This window comes from Penicillium psychrosexuale (assembly GCF_028828465.1).
Source record: "Penicillium psychrosexuale strain IBT 29551 chromosome Unknown utg000001l, whole genome shotgun sequence".
NCBI lineage: Eukaryota > Fungi > Ascomycota > Eurotiomycetes > Eurotiales > Aspergillaceae > Penicillium > Penicillium psychrosexuale.
This window is the reverse complement of record NW_026643186.1, coordinates 376,110-400,862: the sequence shown is the minus strand read 5'-3', so window position 1 is coordinate 400,862 and position 24,753 is coordinate 376,110. Positions and strand designations below refer to the sequence as shown.

Genomic DNA, 24,753 nt, shown 5'->3' with positions numbered 1-24,753 from the left:
TTGTCGATTTTTGGACACTGGTGTTCAGTCTATCGGGTGTTTTGGTATATCGCTTGAATTATGTATCTGTTTTGCTTATTATCGCGACCACTCGGGTTGACTTTCTTTATCCTGTCTAATTGATGAGTTACTCTCTGTGTTATGTCTTATGCTTTACGATGTACTCCGAGTCTGCCTATGACCTTAGCAACGATAAAATGATTATTTTGATGACTATCTTGATCACAAAGTACCATTTCCTAGACGTAGCCAATAATTTAGTAATCTCGAAGCGTCTGAGTCAGGTGACATCTTGATATTTTGTGCAGGACGCCGCAATTCCTACACCGATCAGTTTGATTCACTCGACAGTTCCTATCTCCTTATGAACTGTGCCACGACCCTCGCCTTTGGCAAATTTTACGCATTCTACTACACAAATTGAGTATATCGTTGTCGGTCGTCACAGCTATTGCCCCTGAATCAGTCAAAAGACGCTCATAACTACGCAAACAGCTCAACGAGCTAGATCCGATCCGATCGGCTTTTCCTACCTACCATCGGCCTTCTTCTGGCCCTCCAGTGGAGTGGCACTGAATACTCTTGGAATAACCCTTGGATCATCGTTCTTTTCGTACTCATTGGTGTTCTCCTGCGCACCTTTGTGGCTGTTCAGATCTGCCAGAATGAGAAGGCCACACCTCCTCCGCGTATCGTCCGAAATCGACACATCTTGTCGTGAACCTGGTTTGCTATCACGCTTAATGGTGCTTAATTTGTCTTTATTTACTACCTAGGCTCAGTCCATGGCGGCTCGGTGTTCGCCAAAGCTCAATTCCTAGCTCCCTTTTTGGTTACAGGCAATCAAAACGGCCTCGGCTACTAAATCATGTTTAATGAACCTGCCGAGTATCGTTGCAGTCGTTGCCGTGTCTATTCTATCCGGTTTCCTCGTTATCATGCCCGACTACAATCCAATCACAAACCGTCTTCGGTCACATTAGCGATTTGGGGCCAGCCTACTCAGTACCTTGAAGACAGACTCGGGGAGTGGCGAATGGATTGGCTACCAGATTCTAGTTAGAATCGGTGCCGTTCTTGGAATGCAACAGCCGAGCCTTTTATGTGGGTGTGGGTTTAGCATCGCTTTCCTTCGTTGGAACGATCGCGTTGGAACGAAAGTCCGCCAATAAGCCGAGGAACACTATACCCAACGATGACACTGCAATTTGAGTCTGGATGTGTTTGGGGGATTTAGGTGTATATAGCAGAGCTAAACGATGGCATGACGTCATCTCCGGGTCCCATCGACACCTCGTCTCCGCCTCTAGGTATCTTGTTAGAGCTAAGCAACCAGGCCATCGCTGGGGCGGGCTGGATTGAAGTGTCAGCGAGGCAAGTTGCCTTTTTCCTCCTCTTCTCTTCTCTTTTCTCACCACAAAACCTTGAGGGCGCATGGATCCTACTTGGCATAACTTGGGTTTTGACTCAGCTTCCTTAAAGAGTAAAAGGGCAACCTGCATTGGCATTTTCCCAAATCATGTGGAAATAGTACACGAAGAAGTCCCTTGCATAATGTGACCCATCTGATCGGTGCATACCAACGTCGTACTCCGTACGTAGCACGAGGCAATGGAAATTATTCAGCTGTAACACATACCAAGCGGGATTTTTACCGCCACTGCATGAGACACGTCCTCTACATAGTCCGGGAGGAAAATGGAAGCATGAGCTATTGCCATTGTCGTAGAATATAGGGCCCACACTTTCATTTGGATGATCTTTAGACAACACCACATCTCTAAGCCACTTCCTTTCTGGACAAACACTCGTATCAGTATACCACAATGACAGTCTCTTCCACTGTTCAGCCTCTCAAGGCCTCTGTGCCAGCGGTCGCACAAACGGCAGATATGCCTCATCGTACACTCAGCAAGTCGATGACCTTTGCCAATCTAGACCAATACCAATATTGGCATGCCGTCGGTCCTATGCTGGGGAGGATGCTTTCCAACGGCAACTACAGCATCCATCAGCAGTATGAATATCTGTGTCTCTTCGCACATATCATAATCCCAAAGCTGGGACCATTCCCAGGCGGGAGAGACATATACAAATGTCTGCTCGGAGGCACCGGCTCCGTGGAGCTCAGTCAAAATGTCCAGAAATCAGGCCTGACTGCACGCATTGCTTTCGAGCCCACAGGCTACATTGCTAGCACCGGAGTCGACCCGCTTAACCGGCACACGGTGCATGCTACCCTGGCCGAATTGAGGGCTATCGGGTCTGCCACCATTGACATGGAGCTGCATCAAATGCTCGTCACCGAGCTGACTTTGACGGACCGCGAGGAAAGGCTTATGTCCCCGGAACAGATCTCGGGAACTGCGTGGAAGACGCAAATTCTGCTTGCTTTAGATTTGGGACAGTCCGGCGGCATCACGGTCAAGGAGTATTTCTACCCGGCACTCAAAGCCTCCGTGACCGGGCAAAGCGTGGCCCAGTTGTGCTTTTCTGCTATTCGGAAAGTGGACAAGCAAGGAGTTTTTGAATCTCCGAGTAAGGTAATTGAGACCTATATGCAATCTCAAACCCAGACAGATCTCTACTTTTTGTCCTGTGATCTAGTCGATCCAGCGCAAACTAGGATCAAGCTTTACCTCATGGAGCTAGACATGAGGCTGGCAAAGGTTGAGGAGCACTGGACAATTGGCGGCAAGCTCAACGACGAAGAGACTTTACTTGGGCTGCAAATGCTGCGAGAGTTGTGGATAGAATTTGGGATTATTGAGGGCATGCGCAATGAGCCGGAGCGGCCATCGCTGCCCGGGGATCCCGACACTATTGTTCCATTCATCATGAACTACGAGATGAATCCCGGCGAGGTATTGCCCAAACCCAAATTCTACTTCCCCTTGGTCGGCATTTCCGAGATGAAAATTGCCAACGTGCTCACTGCATTCTTCGAACGCTACGATATGCCTGAGCAGGCCGCAGTCTATCGCGATAATTTGCAGACATACTAGTAAGTTTATTCTGCTGCCACACATCCCAATGTTTCTTGCTAACCTCGTGTTTTATCAGCCCCAGCAAGGACTTGGCAGTCGCAACGGATCATCAGGCTTGGCTGTCCTTTTCATACACTAAGAAGAAAGGACCGTACCTGACTATGTACTATCACTAGTAGATTTTCATGTTGATAGTCAAGGTACGTTTGAAGCAGACGAAATAGCGCGGCTTAGATTGAGTTGGGGTGGAATAAATGCGTGAAGGATGTCTGTTGTGTGTAATTTAGAACATACTAAATACTACCTGGCAGTTGTGGGCTCGATGAAAAGCGTACCCTGCATTTCTGTACCTGCACTTGTCGGAAAGATATTGTGCTTATGCATCAACCATTATGTTCCGATCACACCGTGTGGTGTGTCGATGCCTGTTCGTTCCAGGAATTAGTGAATCTAGCACATGGCACACCTACACCGCTGCATAATGAGGTATTCGAATACTCCCTACAAACTGTCACCTGCAGGCTGTAATGTACAACTGACTCACAAGCAAGGGGGTATTAAAAATGCTGTAACGCATGGCAGTTTTCAGCTGTGATTCAACTACTAAGCCTATTTAGAAAAAACGCTCAAAGCCAAGAGTGGCTCGGGACTAGGGACTTGCAGGATAGTGACATGCAATATACAATGTCATTGGGGGTAAGAATGTGAGATTCTATACTAGTTCCAACGTAGTCAGACACGTGGACAGCCCGAGACAGACCGAGAGCACCACGGGCAGTCACGGATCGGGCAGGATGCAAGGGGGATTTGCCACGGCCACGGCCCTTCTGGATGCAATAAAAAAATGACCGCTGAGAATCAGATGCTACCTATATTTGGTGTTTGCCTCCTGGCAGTGCATTCCATAGACTATCGATTGCCTATCGATCTCCGTCGATCCGGGTTGCGAGTGGGACCGAGAGAAGGCCTACCTCGAGATCACGCGACGATTATGTGTGGCTGCATGAAAGTCTCATGGATCAAGTACGGCCTGGTCACGGCTGCTAGATGGTAGCGTGCCGAAATTTTGAGAGAGTCAAACCTTACTTCGTACAAGATACCTGAGCATTCAACTGGTGTTGTGAAATCTGACTTGTCAAAAGCCAGGTGGATACCCCGTTGTCTGAAAACGGATATGATCAGCGAACAATAGTCCCAGTAGGGATGCAGAAGCTTCAATAAAACGAGTTTAAACGATCAATATAATCTCAATCTGGCTTATTCAAGTAGAAAAAAGCACGTATACTATATCGCTTCCAGGATAATCTCCTGCTCGGCAACCTTGAACCACGCTTCGCCTCGTTTCCGGGCGTCCTCCTCATTCACAGCTGACTTTCCAGCTGACTTTAACTCATAATTTTCGACGGTGTACGCAACCAACACCTTGAGGATCGTATCTGCCAAGGCTTGCGCAATACACTGGCGGGGCCCGAAGCCAAAACGCCAAAAGCGATACCGAAAGCTGGCCCTAGATTCCTCCAGGAACCGCCGGGGCCGGAAGGTCATTTTATCGGAGCCCCACGCGTCATCCCAGATATTCAGCGCATTGGTGTCAACCACCATGAAGGTCCCACGAGGAATGCGGTATCCACCCACATCCCGGTCAGTGGGCATCGATTGCGCATAGGTGTAGTTGGTGACTGGCTTCAGCCTCGCAGATTCATTGATACAACTTGCCAGCAGAGTCGTATTGCTTGCAATGTATTTGACCCAAGACTCTGGAGTTGTGCCGGATCTGGTCTGTGAGATCTCTGCTCTAAGCTCGGTCTGTAACCCGGGGTCCTCGGCCAGGAATTGTGGGATCCAAGAGAAGCTGCCAATCGTCACATCGATGTTGGCAAATAGTGCTTCGTCCAATGTATGCATCAGCTCGGTTGGCGTAATCTGACCTTGTTCCACGGCCCTATACAAGCCAACAATAGCACAAGCAGAGGCATCGTCACGGTTCATTGCATATTGATACGCCTTCCGATTGAAGTTAGCCCAGCGAGTGTGGAAGACGTGAAGCTTGTTCCTTATAGCCGGGTAAAATATCTTGCTGATGGAAAAGAGTGACAGACCACCTTTGAAGGCATATTGAAACACATCGGTGCGCAAATCGGTAATGTGCAACAGCTCCTCTGTCATCTCCGGGGACAAGTTTCCATATAAGAGGTCGCTAATGACCCAGAAGGGCAGAAGCTTGAGATCCTGGGCGGGCTTGATTCGCAGCGTTTTCCCGCCTTCATACTGCTTGTATAACTCGGAAAAATGGCGAGAAATACGGGATTGGACAAATGGAACGTATGTTGTGGGCTTCTGGGTAAAGGGTGGTGAAACTACAGCATGGACTCGTTTCCAGTGTCCTTGACTGATCAGACCGACACCATCGCCGACTAGATCTCCCATTACCCATCCACCATTCAGGTTTGAAGCCTTGTGGTGGTTACCAGAGTCTTTAAAGACCGTCTTGATCTCATCCGCGCGGGTCAAAATGCTAGACTTCGTTTAGCCTGAGCAGTTCATCTTGAAGAGAGCGAACTTACATTTCTGGCGTGAGTCCAACCCAGATGCGATAAACCGGGCCATATCTCTCGGCCCACTGGCGAGAGACATTCTCTCCTTCTAGGAACTTGATACTCCCCCCGCCATCTGGAAATCGGTAGGGACAGGTTGGAATGGACGTTGAGCCATCTGTTGAATATATTGGATACCACCAGAGTAAAAATTTCTACATTGGCAGTTAGCAGAGTTCTGTTGATGTATTTTCGGGGTATTACCGACATTGATTATGCAGGACACTACTCGATTTGACCAAGTATTCGGTTGAAAGGAGTGCCACAAAATGACTAGGAGTAATACAACTGCCAGTTGCAGTGTAAGAAGAATGTAACCTGACATCATGTGGAGCTGACGTTGGAAAGAAGGAGAAGTAACAAACGGAGGATATAAATGACGATTTTGAATTCGATTTGTAATCGATAGCATGGGTGTAACTTCCCAAATAGGTACGTGCAATGATAGAAAGGAACTTGTTACAGTTCCCACAAGTGCGGCTGACAATCCAAAACGACATCATCGAGTGGCCAGAATCTTACATGTACAAAGTACATGTGGGCCCAACGTTGATGCACAAGGACGAACATGCATGGTCGCCTCGCGTTGACCCCAGCGAGCGCATGGTGTGATATATGCAAGGGCTAGTGGATCGTTGCAGGTGTAGCCACGCACTGAGGACCATTGGTGGTCAGCCTCAGCGTGGCAACTATAACGACATTCTTTCGGCTGACAGCCCATTCTTGGCTATTTTTAAAGATATATCGGGAGAGGTCATTTGAACCGAAGTACAAATGTACCATGTACTTGTCACCGTAAAAGAACCCTCATATGTCGGAGGAAGTTTGATTTCTTAGAATATTGTCCACCATCACCATGGATTCTTATCATGGTCGTCATAATATTTCCATTCCTTTGGGCAAGGAATTGGAAGCGAAATGGACTGATAATGGTGGACCTCATCTTCTCAAGGCATCATGGGCCTTGTTGCTTGCCAGGCTCTCAGAAACGCAAACGACAACATTTGCAGTATTGGAACAACCGGTAGTCCCTCGGGATGCATGTTCGAAATTGGTGGCTTCATCTTCACATTTAGAGACATGGGAAATATCAGAAAATCCGGATATCCTTTTGGTGAATGCAGCGAAGGAAAAGCACAGAGAACCTCTTTCAGGCACACAGACCTTGACGGGTGTGGTCATCAGGTGGCATGATGCACCGAACAGTCCAACCTTGGTAAGAAGGAGTCGATACATGTATTCTTCGCAATTTGCTAAAAGAGTTCCAGTTGCCGTGTGCATTCAATACAATAATTGTTTTGGACTGCAGTATATCACCCGGTCAAGTATCCTTGGAATACCCAAGAACATCTCTCACAGTGAACCAAGCCTGGTCACAATTGACGGCTACACTTCACATTCTGGAGCAAATGGTTATGAACCCAGGGTTATCACTCCGGGAAGTGGATTTCCTGGGCTCATATAGCACCAGGTTGATCCAGCAATGGAACAACCCGTATACACTCGCACGACCACAAATATGCATTCATACCTTGATCCTAGAGCATTGTCGGAGCCAACCAGATGCCGAGGCACTGTGTGCTTGGAATGGTTCCATCACGTATGCGGAGCTTGACCAATTTTCACTCGCAGTCGCGCTCCAGCTGCTGTCAATTGGTGTTGGCCCAGAGTCAGTGGTGCCGCTCTACTTCGAAAAATCGCGCTGGATGGCAGTCGCCATTCTGGGAGTGCTGAGAGCGGGAAGCGCTTTTGTTCTCCTCGATCCCTCTCATCCTATGGCCCGTCTGGTCGATATTTGCTCAGAGGTGCAGGCAAAAGTTGCCATAGTCTCGGATTCATTGCAGGAGCTGGGTCGACAGCTGGGTCCTCGGGTTATCACTCTCCTCGACACAATCAAAAGCCACGTCGATACAAGGAGAAAATCCTTCAACACATATGTCAAGCCTTCAAATGCCGCATACATCGCTTTTACTTCCGGCTCCACCGGCAAGCCCAAAGGGATCGTGATTGAACACCAATGCTTCGTTGCAAATACGCTGGCTCAGAACGCAGTCCAGAATATTAATAACCAAACCCGGGCGTTTCAGTTTGCCTCATATGGGTTCGATAGTAGCATTCTTGAAACACTCATGACCCTGGTGGCAGGTGGTTGTGTTTGTATACCCTCCGAGGAGCAGCGGCTCAACGGCCTGGCAGATGCCATCCGTGGGATGCGAGCCAACTGGCTCGAACTGACTCCATCTGTGGCACGATTCATCAACCCCGAAGAGGTACCGCACGTAAAATCTGTCTTGCTTGTCGGAGAGCCGATGTCTCAAGACCATATCACACAATGGTCAGGGTCGGGGAAGATCCAACTCCTGAACGCATACGGCCCCGCCGAGTGCAGTGTGGTAGCCACTATCCAGCCCCATGTGCAAGTGGAAGATCCTCAAAATATCGGTCGCTCATACAGCAGTCACTGCTGGATCGTCAATCCTCACGATCATGATCAGCTAGAGCCCCTGGGTGCGGTGGGAGAGTTACTCATCAGCGGACCAATCGTAGCCCGAGGTTATCTCAACCAGCCCCACCAGAAGTCTTTCATCTCCAACCCTCGTTGGGCGACGCGATTCGGCATTCCTCCAGGCGAACGCGTTTATAAGACTGGAGATCTTGTGAGATATAATGTCGACGATGGCGCGCTGCGATATGTGGGGCGCAAAGACCGGGAGGTCAAGATTCACGGGCAACGTGTTGACCTGCAGGAAATTGAGCATCATGCCTCCCAGTTTCAGAAGGGAATACTTGCAGTGGCCGATGTGATCCAAGTCAACGGTAGTAGCGCGGGGAAGCTCCTTGCCTTGTTTATTGCCGCTGATAATGATGATACTCGCCCGACGAAGCAAAGTTTCGTTGTCCCCATGAATGACACCCTCCTCGATTTGGTGACCGACTTGAAACACTGGCTTCGTGACTGTCTACCACCATACATGATCCCAACCCAATATATGTTCGTCAATCGCTTTCCTTTAACGAGAACTGGCAAACTCGATCGACGAGCCTTGATCGATCTTGCATCATCCAGTCACCGGCCGTCAGGAGAGCATCCGTCAAAGCAGCGTGATAGAGAAGATGTCGAGCTGGACCCTGAGCTTTTTGCCAAGGAAACTACCTTGTGCTCCGTATTTTCTGAGGCATTGGGGTGCCTAGAACGGAACATCGGTGCAGAGGACGGTTTCTACGACATGGGAGGGAATTCATTGGCTGCTATCGAGCTAGTAGCCCGTGCACGCAAGCGTGGTCTGGAAATCACGGTGGCGGATGTCATCCGTCTTCAGAGTCCACGAGATATTGCGCGATGTACCGTGGAAAGCAAAGGGGTTCACGAGATCTCGCCATTCTCTCTTCTCGTAGACCCCGAACAGAGTATATCCGCCGCGACCGCCCAGTGTGGCGTGGAGAGAGCAATGATTGGAGACATCTACCCTTGCACCCCTCTGCAGGAAGGTCTCATGCATCTATCCATCATTACCCCGGGAGCTTTCATGGGCACATACCGATTCTCCTTGGCTCCTTCTACGAACCTTCATCGGATCTGGGCTGCATGGGAACAGCTTTGGCTTGTACATCCCATCCTCCGAACACGCATTATTCAACTTCAGGATGGTCAAAAGCTTCAAGTAGTCATCATGCAAAAGCTTCCACGGAAAGACATTTCAGTCGTGGATGATTGCGAGCCGATGAGCTTGGGGACCCCCCTTGCACGTTTAACATTCCATCCTGGACGGGCTTGCGGCGGATCTGACTCTGGAATATTCATTTTGACCATGCACCACGCCCTTTTTGATGGGTGGTCATATCTGCAGCTGCTCGAGGATCTCCAGGTGATTTACAATGGGGACAGATTGCCACCACGCCCTGCCTTCAATCATGTCATTAACTACATCTCCAATTTGAAGATTGAGGAAGGTCACTCTTTTTGGCGTCAACAGTTCAACGATTTACAAGCAACAATGTTCCCTATCTCTTCCCGGCGGTCAATCTCGTCGCCACATTGGCAAGTCAAACGCCAGCAAATTATCCTGGCGAAGTCGGATATGAACTGGACCCTCGCCAATAAAATAAAATTGGCCTGGGCTCTTGTGATCTCTTCCCAAACTCACTCGAATGATGTAGTATACGGATTAACAGTCTCGGGCCGGAATGCCCCAGTACCAGAAATCGATCGTATTGCTGGGCCAACTTTTGCAACATTCCCCTTCCGCACGCAGCTTGATGACCAGATATCAGTGGAAGATATGTTGATTCAAATGCGACATCACGACGTCTCCATCATGCCATTTGAACATATTGGTCTCAGGCGTATCGCGGAGTCAAGCCCAGACGCAGCCCTGGCTTGTGGATTCCAGAATCTTCTCACCATCAGGTTGCAATCTCTTCAGATTGCTCCTGGCGCCTTGGTTGATTTACCCGAGAACGAAGATCATGACCTGAAATTTGCGTCGTATCCCCTGTCAATTGTGGCCCAGCAGGAAGGCAAATCGCTAGAGGTCAAGGCCATCTTTAATACCGATATTCTAGGACCTGACAGGGTTGAGTCACTGCTAGAGCAGTTTGATACGTTGTTGCAACGAATCCTCCGGGAGCCCGGGGCGACAGTGAGCGACCTGAGAAGTCAGCTAGCTCCCGAGTGGCAGCAATTAGCGGCGATTAACAAAAAGAGTTCGCCCGAACTGCATTGCCTACATGATATTATCCAGGGCTTCAGCGTCATCCAACCAAACTCAGAGGCCGTCTGCGCATGGGATGGCTCGCTCACATATAAAGAATTAGTCTCGTTGGCGTGGAGATTGGCAAGCCATATCCAGTCTTTCCGGTCCCGGTCGGAACCCGGTGCTGTCATCGGAATTTGTGTGGAAAGATCGAAATGGTTCCCCGTTGCCATCCTGGGCGTCATGATGTCTGGAGCCGCCATGGTTTTGTTAGAACCCAATTTCCCCGTGCCACGTTTGCAGCATATCTTGCGAGACGCCGGGGCACGGATGATGATATGCTCTCTGGTATTCCAAGAGAAGTGCACGGGCTTGGTCGATGATATGTTGATTCTGACTCCCGATATCGCGACCCGAGCGGACTACGATACTTGGACTCTACCATCGGTGTCTCATCAAGATCCAATGTATGTTGCTTTTACATCCGGGTCAACCGGTGCCCCGAAGGGTGTTGTGATCGAGCATGGCATGGTATATTCGATGCTCGAGGCACATAAGGGCGTAATTGGCGCATCAAATGGGTCCCGAGGCTTGCTTTTCGCCTCGCCCGCGTTTGATATATGCCTTGCCGAGATTGTACTTATACTCGGTGCCGGAGGCTGCGTATGTGTGCCTTCTGAAGCTCAACGCATGAACAGCTTGGCGAAAACGATGACAACCATGCAGGTCAACATGGCTATGCTGACTCCTTCTGTGGCACGCACCCTCTCGCCAGCTGCGGTCCCTTGTCTCCAAATTCTGATTCTTGGAGGAGAGCCGCCATCAGCCTCCGATTTGGCGACATGGGCTTCACGGGTCCAGCTGCATCAATCCTATGGGCCAGCCGAGTGCACTATGTACACGACCACTACACCGCCATTGACTCCCAGCTCAGACTTGGGCAACGTCGGATTTTCTCCAAACGCGTCATGTTGGATCGTTGACCCGGACAACCATGATGAGCTTCAACCGGTTGGCTCCGTGGGAGAACTATTGATCGGTGGGCCGATTGTTGGAAGAGGCTATATCAACCGAACCCAGGAGTCTGCAGCGGCCTTCATTCGTGATCCTGTCTGGAGCGAGAACTTCCCCTTCTTACGAGGAGACCGACTGTACAAGACAGGAGATCTCGCTTCCTTGAATGCAGACGGGTCCTTAACTTTGGTCGGCCGAAAGGATACACAGGTCAAGCTCAATGGGCAACGGATTGAGGTGCACGAGATTGAGCATTGTGCTGAAAAGTACCAACATGGTACCGCGGTCATTGCGGAATTGATCAACCCTGCCGGCATCCTAAGACCTAGACTTGTCATGTTCCTCTATGATCCAGCGACGGTAGAAACAACGGTGGGCATCAACTCTGCTTGTCTTGAACATCGGGAACTATTGCTCCCACCGTCAACACAAAATCAAGCTTACCTTAAAGGTGTAAGACATCATCTCAATCAACATCTTCCACCGTATATGATACCATCCCTTTTCCTTTCGCTGTTCCGTCTACCGCTTAGCCCAAGCGGCAAGGCCGACCGCAAGACACTACGCCAGATTGTTTCGAAAATGGATAGAGAGACATTGGAGATGTATATGGACAATCCGGTGGCAGAGAAAAGGGAACCATTGACAGAGCAAGAGCGATTCGTCCGTGCAAGTTTCGCCACAGCCCTGTCATTGAATGAGGAGGCTATTGGCATGGACGATAACTTCTTCGCTCTCGGAGGTGATTCTATTACTGCCATGCGCGTTCTCACTTTGTGTCGGAGAAGGAACATGGCCATCTCGATGCAGGATTTTCTCTCAAAGAACACTGTATCCTTGTTTTGCGCAAATGCCATTGTGATTCAGGGCCAAACTGCTGTTGATTCCAAGCGCCAGAAGGTCCTGAATTCCGAAGACTCTGTTCGAGGGAAAAATCATCTCGTCCAGTTTGAGCACATCGAATACCAGCTGGACATGGTTCGATCTCGGTTGAATTTGTTGAAATCGGATTCCATCGAGGAAATCTACCCCTGCTCTGACGCCCACAGTGGGGTGTTGGAGCTCTATACGTCCAACTACACAAGCACTGCAATTTTCGAAATTTGTTCCACCGAATCAGTAACTCCGATACAGGTGAGCAACGCTTGGGATCAACTAGTACATCGTCATGTCGCCTTGCGTACGGTTATCATGAAAGAACCAAAGGTTCATGCAGATTACCTTCATGTAGTCCTTGGCAAGGGACCAGCTCAAATTCTTGCTCTTCCTTGCAGCAAAAATGCCCTTACAGAACTCAAAAATCTCGAACCAGTCCAATCCTGGGGCCTGTCACCACCACACCGGTTAATAATCGGCCAGGACCATTCCAGGGCGGTCTTCATAAAGCTGGAAACGGGCTATGCCTTGATCGACGCCTTTTCTATGACCATTCTACTAGAAGAGCTTTCTCTCCTCCTCCAGGGTCAGCCCTTGCCAGAGAATGGAGTCTCGTACCGTCAATATCTGTCCCATTTGCACAGCCAGTCATCTGCAGGAACGCTGCAATACTGGACACAGACGCTTTATGGAGTATACCCTTCCCACCTACCCAAACTCCCTGCTAAACGGTCCCCTCTGCCTGAACCGCGCTCGCAGAGCCGCTGCCTGCCATTCGCGCAATCAAAGCGTTTAGATTCCTTCTGGCGTTCCAATCATCTCACCATCACCAATGTTTTCCAGCTGGCATGGGCCTTGACTCTCACCCACTACACCAATTCCCGCGATGTGTGCTTCGGAACCATCACCTCGGGGCGTGATACCCCTCACCTTGAAGTATGGAATATTGTTGGGTCATTTTTCAACATTCTTCCGTGTCGAATTGCAATTGATCCCACGCGCACGGTATTGGATACTCTCCGACGGAACCAGGAGGATATTCAGCGTCGAAACGACCATCAGTACTGTTCCATGCCAGATATAATCCGGAAATCTGCAATAGTGAACTTGGACAAGGACCACCAGCTGTTCAATACAGTTTTGACAGTGCAGAACCCATTCTCGACACGATCATCTACTACAAAGGATGAGAGCAACGAGATCGATATCAAACTCATCGATTTGGACGATGCAACTGAGGTGAGGGCCTGTGGAACTAGGACCACGATCAGACCGACAACTGCTGACTCTTTTAGTATGACCTTTGCGTGGCTATTATTCCCTCCCATTCCCACTTCAAGGTGGAACTACGCTACTGGACGACGACTGCATCTGAGGAATATGCTTCGGATATTCTCGATTGCCTTTTCAACCAGCTGGAACAGATTGTGCATCATGCGACCAAGCCATTGAGCGTCATCACCAGTATTGGATGACAACCATATCTCCCAGGACTTCCATAATTTCTCCTTTTGTTATCTAATTTTCGGCATTGTTCTTTTGATATTTCCACATTTTGGATTCGCAGATATTCCCGAGTCCCGGTCTACATTATTCTCTTAGCACAATCAACAAAACAATATGAGCATGAAATACTGGATAAAGTTGGTTAGGACTTGTCGTCCATGCAAGTCTACGAGTGCTCAAGCATCCGATTCCAAGGCAATATCATATCCTAGAACTGGTCTAAATAATAGAAGAGAAACAACAAAAAGACAACACATAGACAGCCACCAATATCGTGGTCAATGGATGAAACGCCATTCACACCCTTTTCCATACCCGAACACGGTTCTAAGACTGGTTCCAACTCAAATTTTGAGGGAGCCGGTCGCGGAAGGGAAAATATCGAAAAGAAAAATCCATGTACACAAAAGAAAAGGGGAAAAAATGGGAAAAAGACAAATAAAAGGCAGGGGGCACAGGTTGAGGGCATCGGTCCGGACGAGTACCGCCGAAAATCTCAAACAAAAATATCGTTGCCCCATAGTCGCTATGTCATCGCAGGAGAAAATAAACGGAAATCACATGTCCATCAGCAGTCCATCTCCTCCGAGACATTATTTGGTGGAATTGCTTCGATGCAAGATCTGTACATTGGTTGCACTGGTACCACTGCCGACCGATCGTCGTCGCGGGCGAATCTCACTGCCGCTTCCGCTCCTTCGCCGTCGGCCGGTGCTTCGAATCGAGCCTCGGCGTCGTGTCTGGAGCAAACGGACGTTTTCACGTTAGAATTACGCTGGCTGTACATGGGCGGACGCGGTCTCTTAGCAAAAGACAAGTACGAGGGCGATAGGGCCAGACAAAAGGGAAGTAGTTCGCATAGGAATGCACGTATCTGGGCAGCAAAGCAGCACGGATCAGAGATGCACTGGACTTACCGAATTAGGGGTGCCTTCCCGGCTGGGCCGATCCTTGGAAATATCGGGATCATCTTGCAACTTTAGGGAGTTCAACCGCTTTTGGCTCTCGTGAGTCATGGCCTCTACCTCATCGATTGCCTCCGGCACGTCAAGAGGGGGGCTGGTGGTGGGGGAATGCCGTTCTTCCGATCTTTGGCCTGTTGCTCAATCACGTCCCACCGTTCCGAACGAATCTTTTCACGTTGGTCTGCGTTGTTCTGGTGCTCCGTGTAATCGTGAGAGCATTCATCGAAAAGTTGCGGGTTGATCTCCATGAACATCTTCATGGCATTGTAAACCATGCTGTGGATTGTTCTGGGAAAAGAGTCAGTTCATATTTAAGCAGCACATGCAGATCAAACTCACCGGTTCCAGTGTCCTTTCGAGTTCTCGTAAAGCGGCGCAAACATAAGCGGGAGAATTGTCTCCACATTGTCGCTCACAAGATTACAGAAATACTCGTTATTCCAGAAGTACAAAGCACGTTCAGCAACCTGGAAATGAGGACTGGCAACAGACTTGGCCAACTGATTGAACAGAGGCTCCTGTACTTTAGCGAACTCGCCCGGATCCATCACCTCGAAGATATCTTCCACCTCATTCAGGTACATAACCTCCTTAGTGCTATTGGTCTTAGGCCAGAAGCGCAGTAGGCCGAGAACAACCTAGACATAGTGGTTAGTACCCGAAGTAGATTGGAGATGATAATTTAGGGCTTACATCTTCGGTCAATGAGGAGTCTTTCTCCAAAAATTGCACTATGCAGTAGGCCAATTGCGGGTGGTACATGCTGAGACTCTTCACCTTGTGCATGGGTAGGAGCACTCTAGTCAAGAAGAGCTTGTGTTCCTCCTTTAGCGGTAAAGCGAACCCGTTGATGATGGAGCCCAGAATCTCAAGCAATTCGGCGATTCCGTTATGGCGTTCTGTCTCGTACATGAACTGGAAAAAGACGTTGTTGATGGATCGGCGGATATATGACCGCAAATTCAAGAACTTTCCATAGATGCGATGCAGAGTTGTCTTGAGGAAGTCACGTTCCCGGGGATCTTCCGAGTCAAAGAGGTCCAACAACTAGATGTAGTATTAGCTTGTATTAAACATGGAACCGAGCAGCAGGAGACATACCGAAAGCACAAACTGATGGTCGATATAACCCTTTGCGATGTTCGTGTTGAAATCCTGGCTTTCGATGAATCTCAAAAAGAATTCATATACCACCTGGATATGAGGCCAAGCGACTTCCAAGACCGGCTCATCCTCCTCTGGGTCAAATGCCTCACCTTGGGGCGTCATAGGCGGGGGAATAGGACGGAACAGGTTCTTGGCGAACATCTCTACCACGCGGGGGTACATAGGCTCTGTAATGACCGATCGATTGTTGGCAACATAATCTAAGAGTTCGTGCAACGCCAGCCTCTTGATCTCCTTGGACTTCATATCAGCCGTAGGGTCGTTGAAATCGAATATGATATTGCACTGGTCGATCTTTTGCATGAACAAATCTTGGCGCCGGTTGGGAGGCACTTCGTGGAATCCCGGCAACTTCTCCAATTCTCTCTGACGCTGGTCGGAGATGTCGAATCGCGACGAATGTTGGCGTTTTGGGGTCCGGATACCTTCCGAGATGTCCTTAGGAGTTGTCTGTAGGCGATCGAAGACATGGGACTTCCTAGGAGGTGCAAGATCTCCGGGCATTGTTTCGGCGGCACCAGGAGGGGGAACATGCTATGTAATCCAATCCATTAGAAAATTCAAATAGTGAAAGGTGAGCCAACTGGACTTACCGGTGGGCTTGGGCTAATGATGACGTTGGGGGCCGCTGGTTGGCCTTGCCTATTCGGAGTTCCTGGTCCATTGCTTACAGGCTGTCCGGCAGTGCCCGGTTGGGGTATATAGTGTTGAACCGGGGTGCCGGGGTGAGGTGCGCCCGCAGAAGGGGTTCCGGCGGGGGAAGCGTTGTCTGGAGATTTGTTTCGCGAGTCATTGAGAGAGGTTGTAGAGGATGTGGGTGTCCCTTGACTAGGGGAAGTAGGCTGTTGTGCGCTGGAAATTCCGAGGGATTGGTTCTGTGGAGTGGAGTTGGAGTCTTTCTTTTTCGAGGACTTGTTGTCTTTCGCCCGCGACAACTGGTCGTGCTAAAAGCAAGACACAAAATGTTAGCTTATTTGCGAGGTAAATGAGGTAGCACCAGCTGCAAGGTGGAGAAGAGGATAGATTGCCAGAAGTGATAGTGCGGTGAGGTGCACTTGGACAGTATACGCGGGTAACTCACGACTCTCTGTCTGAAACCCTTCATTTTGATGATTATGTAGATGGCCACATGTACTCGGCTATGTTTCTTGGTGCCAGTGCAGCCAGGCGGCGCACTCTAGCCGGAATATATCGAAGGAGCCAACTGAAATAGCCGCCCAAGATAGCCACGAGGGGGGGGGGACAAGTGTTTGAATTGACCTAATAGGAGAATCTCATAAGCGGTCCGAGTCACACAGCATGTAAGACGGTTATTGTGAAGGGAGATAGTTCTGAAATTCTGATATAAAGCCCTGGGAATGCGTGGAGGAGAAGCTGGGGTTCAATGGCAACATCATCAGGCGCTCCAAACAATGTGCAGTCGCAGCACGCGCACGGAGCAAGACGATGATAGGAAGAAAGGGTCAATGCAGGCAGTGGGAGACGAGAGTCCGATCAAACGTACCTCTGTAGATCTGAGTTGGACAATTGACGGATCGAGTGGCAAATTTCTCGGCGAGAGCAGTTGTTATAGGACAAGCTTGGTCGGCGCTGGAGGATCTCCGTGTCGCTTAGTGGCAGGCTGGGAGCGGGGGGTTTGGTAGCACCAGAGGACGGGCACTCAGGTCGCAGCCCACTGCGAAAGCACGAAAATCACGGTCTGACTAGGAAGAGACAAAGTGGACGATGTACAAGAGACCAAGTAAAGATGATGTCGTTGGGTTGTGGAGAGGGGAGAGGGAAGTGGATTGTTGTTGAGGTGTAGGGAAAGGCGGGCTAGTTCTCCTGGCTGCGATGGTGATGGGGGGGACCACGCCCAAGTACTATGTGGTGGACTTTACGTTCTGGCTAAGTGGCCTGGATCTATTCGCCCTTTAATTTGAGACAATGAATTTACTCGACAGCTATATTATTCCCCCCTTCTCTTCTCCTAACATCACTTTGGTATGCTTTTTCCCGCTTGTTTCAAATTATGCTTATGTCATGGCTCACGTGACCTATAAAGGGACTCGAATTTCAGGCAAAGACAGCAACGTCACCAACACCGGACACCCAGGTAACTGACTGACTACCTATTTACGGAGTAGCTAACTGACTAGTTAGTTAGTCAATTAGTGATTGAATGTGTTTGCCTACTATTTAAGTCTGAAGAAGTCAGATGTAGTTCACATGTGATATATCCTTTCGAGTCAAGCAAAGCAGGTCTGTGCTCTACGACAACAATACAACAATAGCTGTGTGAGGCATAACCTTAGGCTGCAGAGGAAATTTCTACTTGAAAGGTCTCGATATTTCCGAAAATCAATCTTATGGCATATCATAAGGTATAGCACTGCTGAATGTTGTCGCGCAAAATAATTCGGAGAAGTGGACATATATATCTTTCCAAAGGACTACATTAGTATTTCTCTCCTTCACATCACCACAACCAACGCGGATAAACACCTATCAGCCATCCTTGCAATCCTCGCCATACTTCCCGATCTCTGTTTCTTTACCAACTAAACCCTTACTTGAATACTGACCGTTACTTGATCACTGGCTCTTACTTTCCTTCTTCATGCTCAACGGTCTTTGACATTACCTCCAATAGTCTTAGCTTCCACCATGGCGGACTTCATCATGCCTCGGATCGCATGTCAGGATATAGACGCGCTATCTTCGGACAAAGAGACCAAGCCCCTACGCGAGTCATGCCACGAAACCATTTATCTGGATACTCTTTGGTGTCTGCAATGTTTTCGCTTCCAAGTCAGCAATTGGAATGATGATAGATACCCCTTTTATGTGATGTGGGGAATTGAAGCCGGCTCGCCACAAAAGTGTTGCGATTGCAAAGAAGCCGGCTACAAATGTGACTGGAGAAGCTTTGACTCTTGCTAAACCTGTGCTTGAAATAGATGCTTACATCGATTGGGATCTTCTACAGATCCCGCAGGGTATTCGGGCCATGTCTTTGAACTGATGGCCTTGATCGAATTCGCGAAAAGATACTGGACCGACAACGGCGGTATCGGCGGTGTACCCATGCATGTACGGGCCCGGTGTGAAGATGTCCCCGAGGAACATTTCCCCGCGTTATTTGAGCTCTTTACTGCCTTTGATGACCTAGTCGAGACCCATATGAAGGCCCATATGCTGACAGGCAATGTCTCTAACGTGAGTTTTGTTCAACGTGTTCTACATTCGTGAGGATATTAATCCTTTACGGTGGGCTTTCGTGATTGTATCACCGGGGTTATATTCACGATTTGGTTTTTTTTTCCGCCAGCGTTTTCATTGTGAGGTTTCCTGTTAATAGCATGGTGAGGCGGCTATTGACCAGGACCTATTTGATGTTTTCCTGCCTGGTTCTGTGGTTGTTTCAGTGCCCTTACATAGCATCTTTTTCCAGCTTTCTGCATCATTTAGATTCTAGACTCTACCAAGCGCAAATGATCCTCATATTTACTAGGCGAAGACATAAGGTTTACCAAACAAGGTCGACAGGATAGGAGATAGCAACATCGGAGGTCAAAATGCACCTCGTAACTAACAGCGTCTACATTAGTACCGCAAAGTTACGAGAAAATATAGAACGCAAAGAGGAGAGACACTAGACTTGGAGCCAAAAATGTCCCAAAAGTTTCTGATCCGTTTATCATTGACCACTCCCTAGAAGTATAGTTACCAGAAAGACAGAAATTGCTCGAACCAACTAATTACATTTGATATTCACCGAGTTTCGTTCAAATCCATACAACCTCATTGAGTCAGCATTAGAACCAGCGATAGTACGGCCATGAGGGCTCTACCCAAGCTCAGGCGTGTGCTTGACACAGTACTATTTTTCTCACTTGTGCTACTAACACCGGCAGCTGTATTTTCCTCAGCATATGTGTAGTAAAGACTAGCAGCTGTCTGCGTGCCTAGACTATCAGCAGCAGTGGTAGTGGGCAAACTGGCCGCCGAGCCCGACGACCATTCTTTTGCGAAAGGGTAGAATCCTGTCGTTTGAGGGTTGGCACTACAGTAGGCGCTCGAGACCCCCATCACGTAACTCTGCGGGAACCAGTGGTAGCCTGTGTAAATGTTAGTTTTTCAATCAAACCAGAGAAAAGCATAGCGCCAATATATTCTGTGGAAAAGACCCACCCTCAATGCCTCCATGTTTTCTGAAACACTCCTCACAACCGGCCGCTGAGTCAAAGAAGGGATATACGTCACAATAGCATTGCTGCTGGACATCCCAATGGTCCGAATACGGCACAAGGCCTGAAAATGTGCCGTTCGTGTTCCAGAAATAGCAATTAGAATTAATTCCCGCTTGTCGTTGACATGGAGCCTCGTCGATCAGATATGTGGGCTTGGGACCCTAGGTCGCGATAGTAGAGTTAGGTAAGTACTCTACGAAATAGTTACCTATTTTACCATCCTCCTTATAATGACCGTCGCTATATTACTTTCCCTAATTAACATTAGTTCGGATACCACTATAGAGGATATAGTATCTATAGTAGTTTCGGGCATATACCCCTCTTACTTAATAGTTTCTATTTTCCTTTTTTTACCACCGCGTCCGTGGTGATATCTCCCGATATAACGATAGTTAACGAGGATGATATTATTAACGTGCCCGGTAGAAAGCTTATCTAGGGATCTTTCCACTACCTCGGTATCATTAGTACCATGATTAACAGGTATACGATCATCTATATTAGCATTGTCATCTTTTTCAGCTTCTGGCCAAGTATAATAGACCCAATAGTAGAGAGCATTGTGGCAATCGGGGGCAGCGTCTTCCTTGCCATTATATACTACGTTGTGCGCGCCCGGCACGTCTACAAGGGTCCTATTGTGGAAGTCTCCTTATAGAGAGTTGTCGCATAGACTTTGAGGGAGAGGCTAATAGTTCATTTTTAGCTTTTCATAACGGGTAATTAAAGTCAAGGTGGTAAACATAAGATATTAGTAACTTTGCACTCCAATTGAGCTATTCTCAAAGACACCAACAACCCTTGCCCGTCGCCTTTGTGTGGAACGGGTGATACGCCTGTAAGTTCAGACTTCGATTCATGGTTTTCAGTACGAAGTGACGCAGGTATCCTTGCTTAAGGCCAATTGGGTCGGTCTACTCTCCATGTTCTTCTATATACAGCCGGATACAATGTTGGACCTGGACTCAACGCACAAGGTCAAACAATAAAAAAAGACGCGTTCAGGACGCTGGTAACTGATCAATACAAAGTAATATACAGACTGTTAACCCCTTCCGGTGAAGTTAACAAGAGCACCTCAAACCTCACTCAAATAATACCACAGCATGAGTGGAGTCCGACATATGCAAATGGCGGTGCGTTTTCAACTTTTTCAAGTCGTTTTCAATCGTAATCCATCCCCTGGATACTTCTTCCCTTTCCTGGGCCGTGGATTCTCGCATCTCTTCGAGTCCTTGCGAAATTCGACCCATTACAATCATGCATTTTTGATGTCTGCCTAGCGAGTCATTGATCTCTCTGACTATCCCGCTTAAGGGATATCCTGCTAGACCCCATAACCCTGATTAAGATTAGCTTGTAAACAATAAGATCACAGAAACATTGCCTGCATGTTCCACATACCTGCTGTCGGCTTGAGAAACAACCCACCGAGTCCTTTCCCGACACCTTTGAGAAGCCCCTTAGCACCTCCGTGCTTAAGACCACGGTGCGGCTGTGTTCCTAGGCCCTTGATACCGAAGTAAAATCCATCTCGGAACTCCTGTACATATGTTAGAATATCTGGCCCTAGACTGGCGCTGGTATGGCTGTTACTACCTTTCCTGCCGCCCTGAGCCCGCTTCGAAGATTGACCACCTGGGGGATGTCGGTTACTGTCGTGTCGTGATATAATTTGGGTGCGTTGTGGAAACCTCTGGCCATGCTCAGTGACAAATCGGTTGGTACCACTATGATTATCTTCAATATTTTCTTGGACATTTGACTTCCGTGTAACGCAGCTTCGTGTAAAATAGTGAATTTAGGTGGATTTGTCGGTGTCATCGAGCTGCTCATTGTCTTGGCCTTCTCGAGCTGGATATTCCTTTTGCGTTCTGTGCTCCGAATACGATCAATGCTGTTGACATCGGTTTCATTGTCCGCATCGGTAGTATCTTCCTGGGCACTCTCCCCTTCTAGGATTTCACCATCTCGCTGTTCCTCATTCTCAATCTGCAATTGCTCGTTCTCATTTTGAATCTGTGTTTCCTCAGTCCCATCACTATTCTCTGGAGATAAATGATCCGGTGAAGAAAGTACTGCCCGACATGCTGCGTGGCGATCAAAATGTTCATGGGGTTGGCGTATTGAGCGAGCAGCAGAAACAATATCATGCACAATCTCTCTGGGAGCATCGACAAGCCCAGTCACGAAGCTCGTAATGACTCCAAAGAGCACCTGAGCACTAGCAGTAAGTGGGTCGGCAGGGTCCAGCAATGTATCATACTCGACTGGACGGTAACTGGAGGCGAATCAGCAAGAAACTCTCACAGCTGTGGTGACTTTGTGGAACAAGACTTACAGCACGAGCATATCTGGGCTGATCTTCCCTGATCTCACTAGAACCGTTGCTGCAAAGGCACTGAGGTTGATTTTGGTATGTTTGAGATGCCAAGCCGCCGGCTGATTCGGGACTATAGAGCATCTGTATGACTGGGGGTCAAGATTTCGATGAAAGCTATTCACCCCATGGCGCACGCCAGACTCTTCCTGCATTTTCAACGCGATCGTCTGTGCTCTCTCTAGAGTACTTGGCTCTAGCGCTTTCGCGATTGCGTTTGAGAGATTCTGCACGTTCAAATTTTTATGTGGTATTGGTGCTGGCCCAGCTCCAGCCCGCGCAACGATGTTTCCCCAGAATTGCTGGTCTCCAAAGAAAGGGACAATTATCGTCGGTCGACCTAGCGCGAGCCCTGCCGCTGTGGTGCCAGCACCACCATGGTGGATAACACATGAAACCTGCCGAAACAGCCAATCGTGAGGGCAGTTTCCAATCATCAGAATATTGTCCGGCACTTCGTCTGCCCCCAGGTTTCCCCAGCCTTTTGAGATAAGAGCCCGCTGTCCGGAATTTTTGACTGCTTCAAATATGGTTTTTGTCAGTTTGGTAGCATTATCAACTACGATCGAGCCAAATCCAATGTATATTGGTTTTGGCCCTGCGTCGAGAAATGCAGCTATTTCCGTTGGTGGTGTGTAGTTGGTCTCTGATAGGAGGAAGCCAAAGCCGCATACATCGATGTTATCAGCCCAATCAGGGGGCTTAGGTAGTAATGAAGGGGACCTGTTTCAAATATTAGAATACTTTTGCCAACCAGGAATATGTTACTAACCACATATACGTATGTGGCACATGTAGTCGGTGTAGTATGCTTGGGGCAGTCATTGTATCCAGGGGTTGGAGTGCCAAGGTATTTTTGCGAAGTGTGTTCAGAATATCTCCTAATCCTTCCCATACCATCATATCGACGATATTGTAGGACACGAAATTTGCGAAAGTTGGCTTGCAGTTCCGGCGGTGAACATTCGCTAACGGGTGAGGAAAAGACTGGGTTGGTGACCAGGGCATCCTATTATTGATTAGGTGTTCAGTATACGAAAGGCGCATAGAGATTACTATATAAGAGGGTCAACTCACGTGAATATAATATGGAGAGGGATGCCCAGTCGTTGGGCGCAATGAATATGGGCAAGGCTAGGAGGGTTTGCTATAATAGCATCCGCCACAAAGGGCCGCTGTCGGTAATCCACTGTCTTACTGAATGGGTCTTCCTTAATCTGGTGAAGGTAAGTCCCATCACCCTTTTCAAAGCAAGATTTCCAACATCCATTGAAGATTTCCTTCATCTCACGGCGACGCCTCTGGATATCTCCGCTGCGTATTGCCTTGAACCCCGGTAAAAGGCCCGGATTTTTGACCATATAAGCCATCAGCTCCTCTGGGTCTCCTCCGATATTGAAGAACTCTAGACCGCTATCGAGAACAAACTGCCGAAAAGCTAAATGTGTGGCCAATCTGACTCGATGACCGTGTGCTTTCAGTTCTCTCCCTAGTGCCACAAATGGTTGAATATCGCCTCGAGAACCAATCACTTGGATGACGAGGTTTAAATGCAGTGGGAAATGCTCATCATTCGTGTAGGGCCGTTCCGCGCTGACAGCGCATTCGGAATCTCGCTCAGAATGTATATCCGCGCGTTGGATGTGCTTCAATAGCCCTCCGAGGTGCGGTTTATGCTGATCGATATGGATATCCACTCGGCCGTCACCTACAACAAAATGTGATCCCGTTAGTGCAAAGTCAGTGATTCTCGCCGGAACATTTTTTACCTAGAATACGGGCGTTCAACCCATCCTCGAAAAATTGCACTCCATCGGGGTCATCTGATGCTCGCTTAGTATCTTCACTCGACCAACCACCCGAGCGATTGATGTCCATTCTCTCGAATGATATTTCTGCAGGATTTGGTGCTAGTACAGTTGCCATGATCGACAGGGGTATGGCGCGTGGGATGGTTAGAGGAATAATTGTGAGATTGACGATCAGGAAAAGCGATGGTCAAGACGAGGCAAGACAAAAAGTCCAACACGTGGCGAGGTCTCCTTGGACTCTCGCACTCTCGCCTTCTCGTAACTCTGACAAACCTAAGTTCAAAATGCCATTCATGTTATGTTTTGGTGGTTAATGACGTCTGTAGACTTCTTACGCCCAAGGTATGTGAAACTTTAGCTTTATGTGAACGATCGCTGGGTCTAGACCACCCGCCTTGCTCGTCACTCAATGCCTAGGTCATTCTCGGTCGGATTATATTTACTGGTAACAAGTAGACCGCGGCACGGTTTACGGCAGTCTGCAGCCGCCAGTGCGCCAGTAGATATTTTGCCCGCAATACTAT

General features: G+C 48.6%; 8 protein-coding genes across 8 annotated transcripts; 4 read left to right on the top strand and 4 right to left on the bottom strand.

Moving 5' to 3' along the window:
- Nucleotides 1-158: 158 nt before the first annotated feature.
- N7518_000136 (uncharacterized protein) lies at nt 159-721 on the top strand (the record flags this gene model as incomplete). Its single annotated transcript, XM_057181064.1, has 3 exons — nt 159-284; nt 352-465; nt 509-721. 3 exons carry the CDS (start codon nt 159-161, stop codon nt 719-721), a joined length of 453 nt encoding a protein of 150 aa, XP_057046414.1.
- Nucleotides 722-1,826: 1,105 nt separating this feature from the next.
- On the top strand, nt 1,827-3,163 carry cdpNPT (putative dimethylallyl tryptophan synthase; the record flags this gene model as incomplete). Its single annotated transcript, XM_057181063.1, has 2 exons — nt 1,827-3,004; nt 3,064-3,163. The coding sequence occupies 2 exons, from the start codon at nt 1,827-1,829 to the stop codon at nt 3,161-3,163; spliced, it is 1,278 nt and encodes a 425-aa protein (XP_057046413.1).
- Nucleotides 3,164-4,271: 1,108 nt separating this feature from the next.
- N7518_000134 (cytochrome P450) lies at nt 4,272-5,791 on the bottom strand (the record flags this gene model as incomplete). Its single annotated transcript, XM_057181062.1, has 3 exons — nt 4,272-5,502; nt 5,552-5,736; nt 5,786-5,791. 3 exons carry the CDS (start codon nt 5,789-5,791, stop codon nt 4,272-4,274), a joined length of 1,422 nt encoding a protein of 473 aa, XP_057046412.1.
- A 646-nt stretch (nt 5,792-6,437) lies between these two features.
- N7518_000133 (non-ribosomal peptide synthetase) lies at nt 6,438-13,640 on the top strand (the record flags this gene model as incomplete). Its single annotated transcript, XM_057181061.1, has 3 exons — nt 6,438-6,797; nt 6,850-13,404; nt 13,461-13,640. 3 exons carry the CDS (start codon nt 6,438-6,440, stop codon nt 13,638-13,640), a joined length of 7,095 nt encoding a protein of 2,364 aa, XP_057046411.1.
- Nucleotides 13,641-14,239: 599 nt separating this feature from the next.
- N7518_000132 (protein phosphatase 2A regulatory subunit RTS1) lies at nt 14,240-16,908 on the bottom strand (the record flags this gene model as incomplete). Its single annotated transcript, XM_057181060.1, has 8 exons — nt 14,240-14,545; nt 14,589-14,730; nt 14,790-14,924; nt 14,976-15,274; nt 15,330-15,683; nt 15,738-16,337; nt 16,397-16,747; nt 16,885-16,908. 8 exons carry the CDS (start codon nt 16,906-16,908, stop codon nt 14,240-14,242), a joined length of 2,211 nt encoding a protein of 736 aa, XP_057046410.1.
- Nucleotides 16,909-18,449: 1,541 nt separating this feature from the next.
- N7518_000131 (uncharacterized protein) lies at nt 18,450-19,280 on the top strand (the record flags this gene model as incomplete). Its single annotated transcript, XM_057181059.1, has 3 exons — nt 18,450-18,696; nt 18,772-19,001; nt 19,254-19,280. The coding sequence occupies 3 exons, from the start codon at nt 18,450-18,452 to the stop codon at nt 19,278-19,280; spliced, it is 504 nt and encodes a 167-aa protein (XP_057046409.1).
- A 306-nt stretch (nt 19,281-19,586) lies between these two features.
- On the bottom strand, nt 19,587-20,196 carry N7518_000130 (uncharacterized protein; the record flags this gene model as incomplete). The annotated part of the gene is made up of 2 exons (XM_057181058.1): nt 19,587-19,903; nt 19,977-20,196. Coding segments are annotated over 2 exons (537 nt in total), but the record flags the coding sequence as incomplete, so codon positions are not given.
- Nucleotides 20,197-21,123: 927 nt separating this feature from the next.
- Nucleotides 21,124-24,344, bottom strand: N7518_000129 (glycosyltransferase; the record flags this gene model as incomplete). The annotated part of the gene is made up of 7 exons (XM_057181057.1): nt 21,124-21,380; nt 21,443-21,581; nt 21,638-22,319; nt 22,380-23,141; nt 23,191-23,427; nt 23,496-24,126; nt 24,188-24,344. The coding sequence occupies 7 exons, from the start codon at nt 24,342-24,344 to the stop codon at nt 21,124-21,126; spliced, it is 2,865 nt and encodes a 954-aa protein (XP_057046407.1).
- Nucleotides 24,345-24,753: the final 409 nt, after the last annotated feature.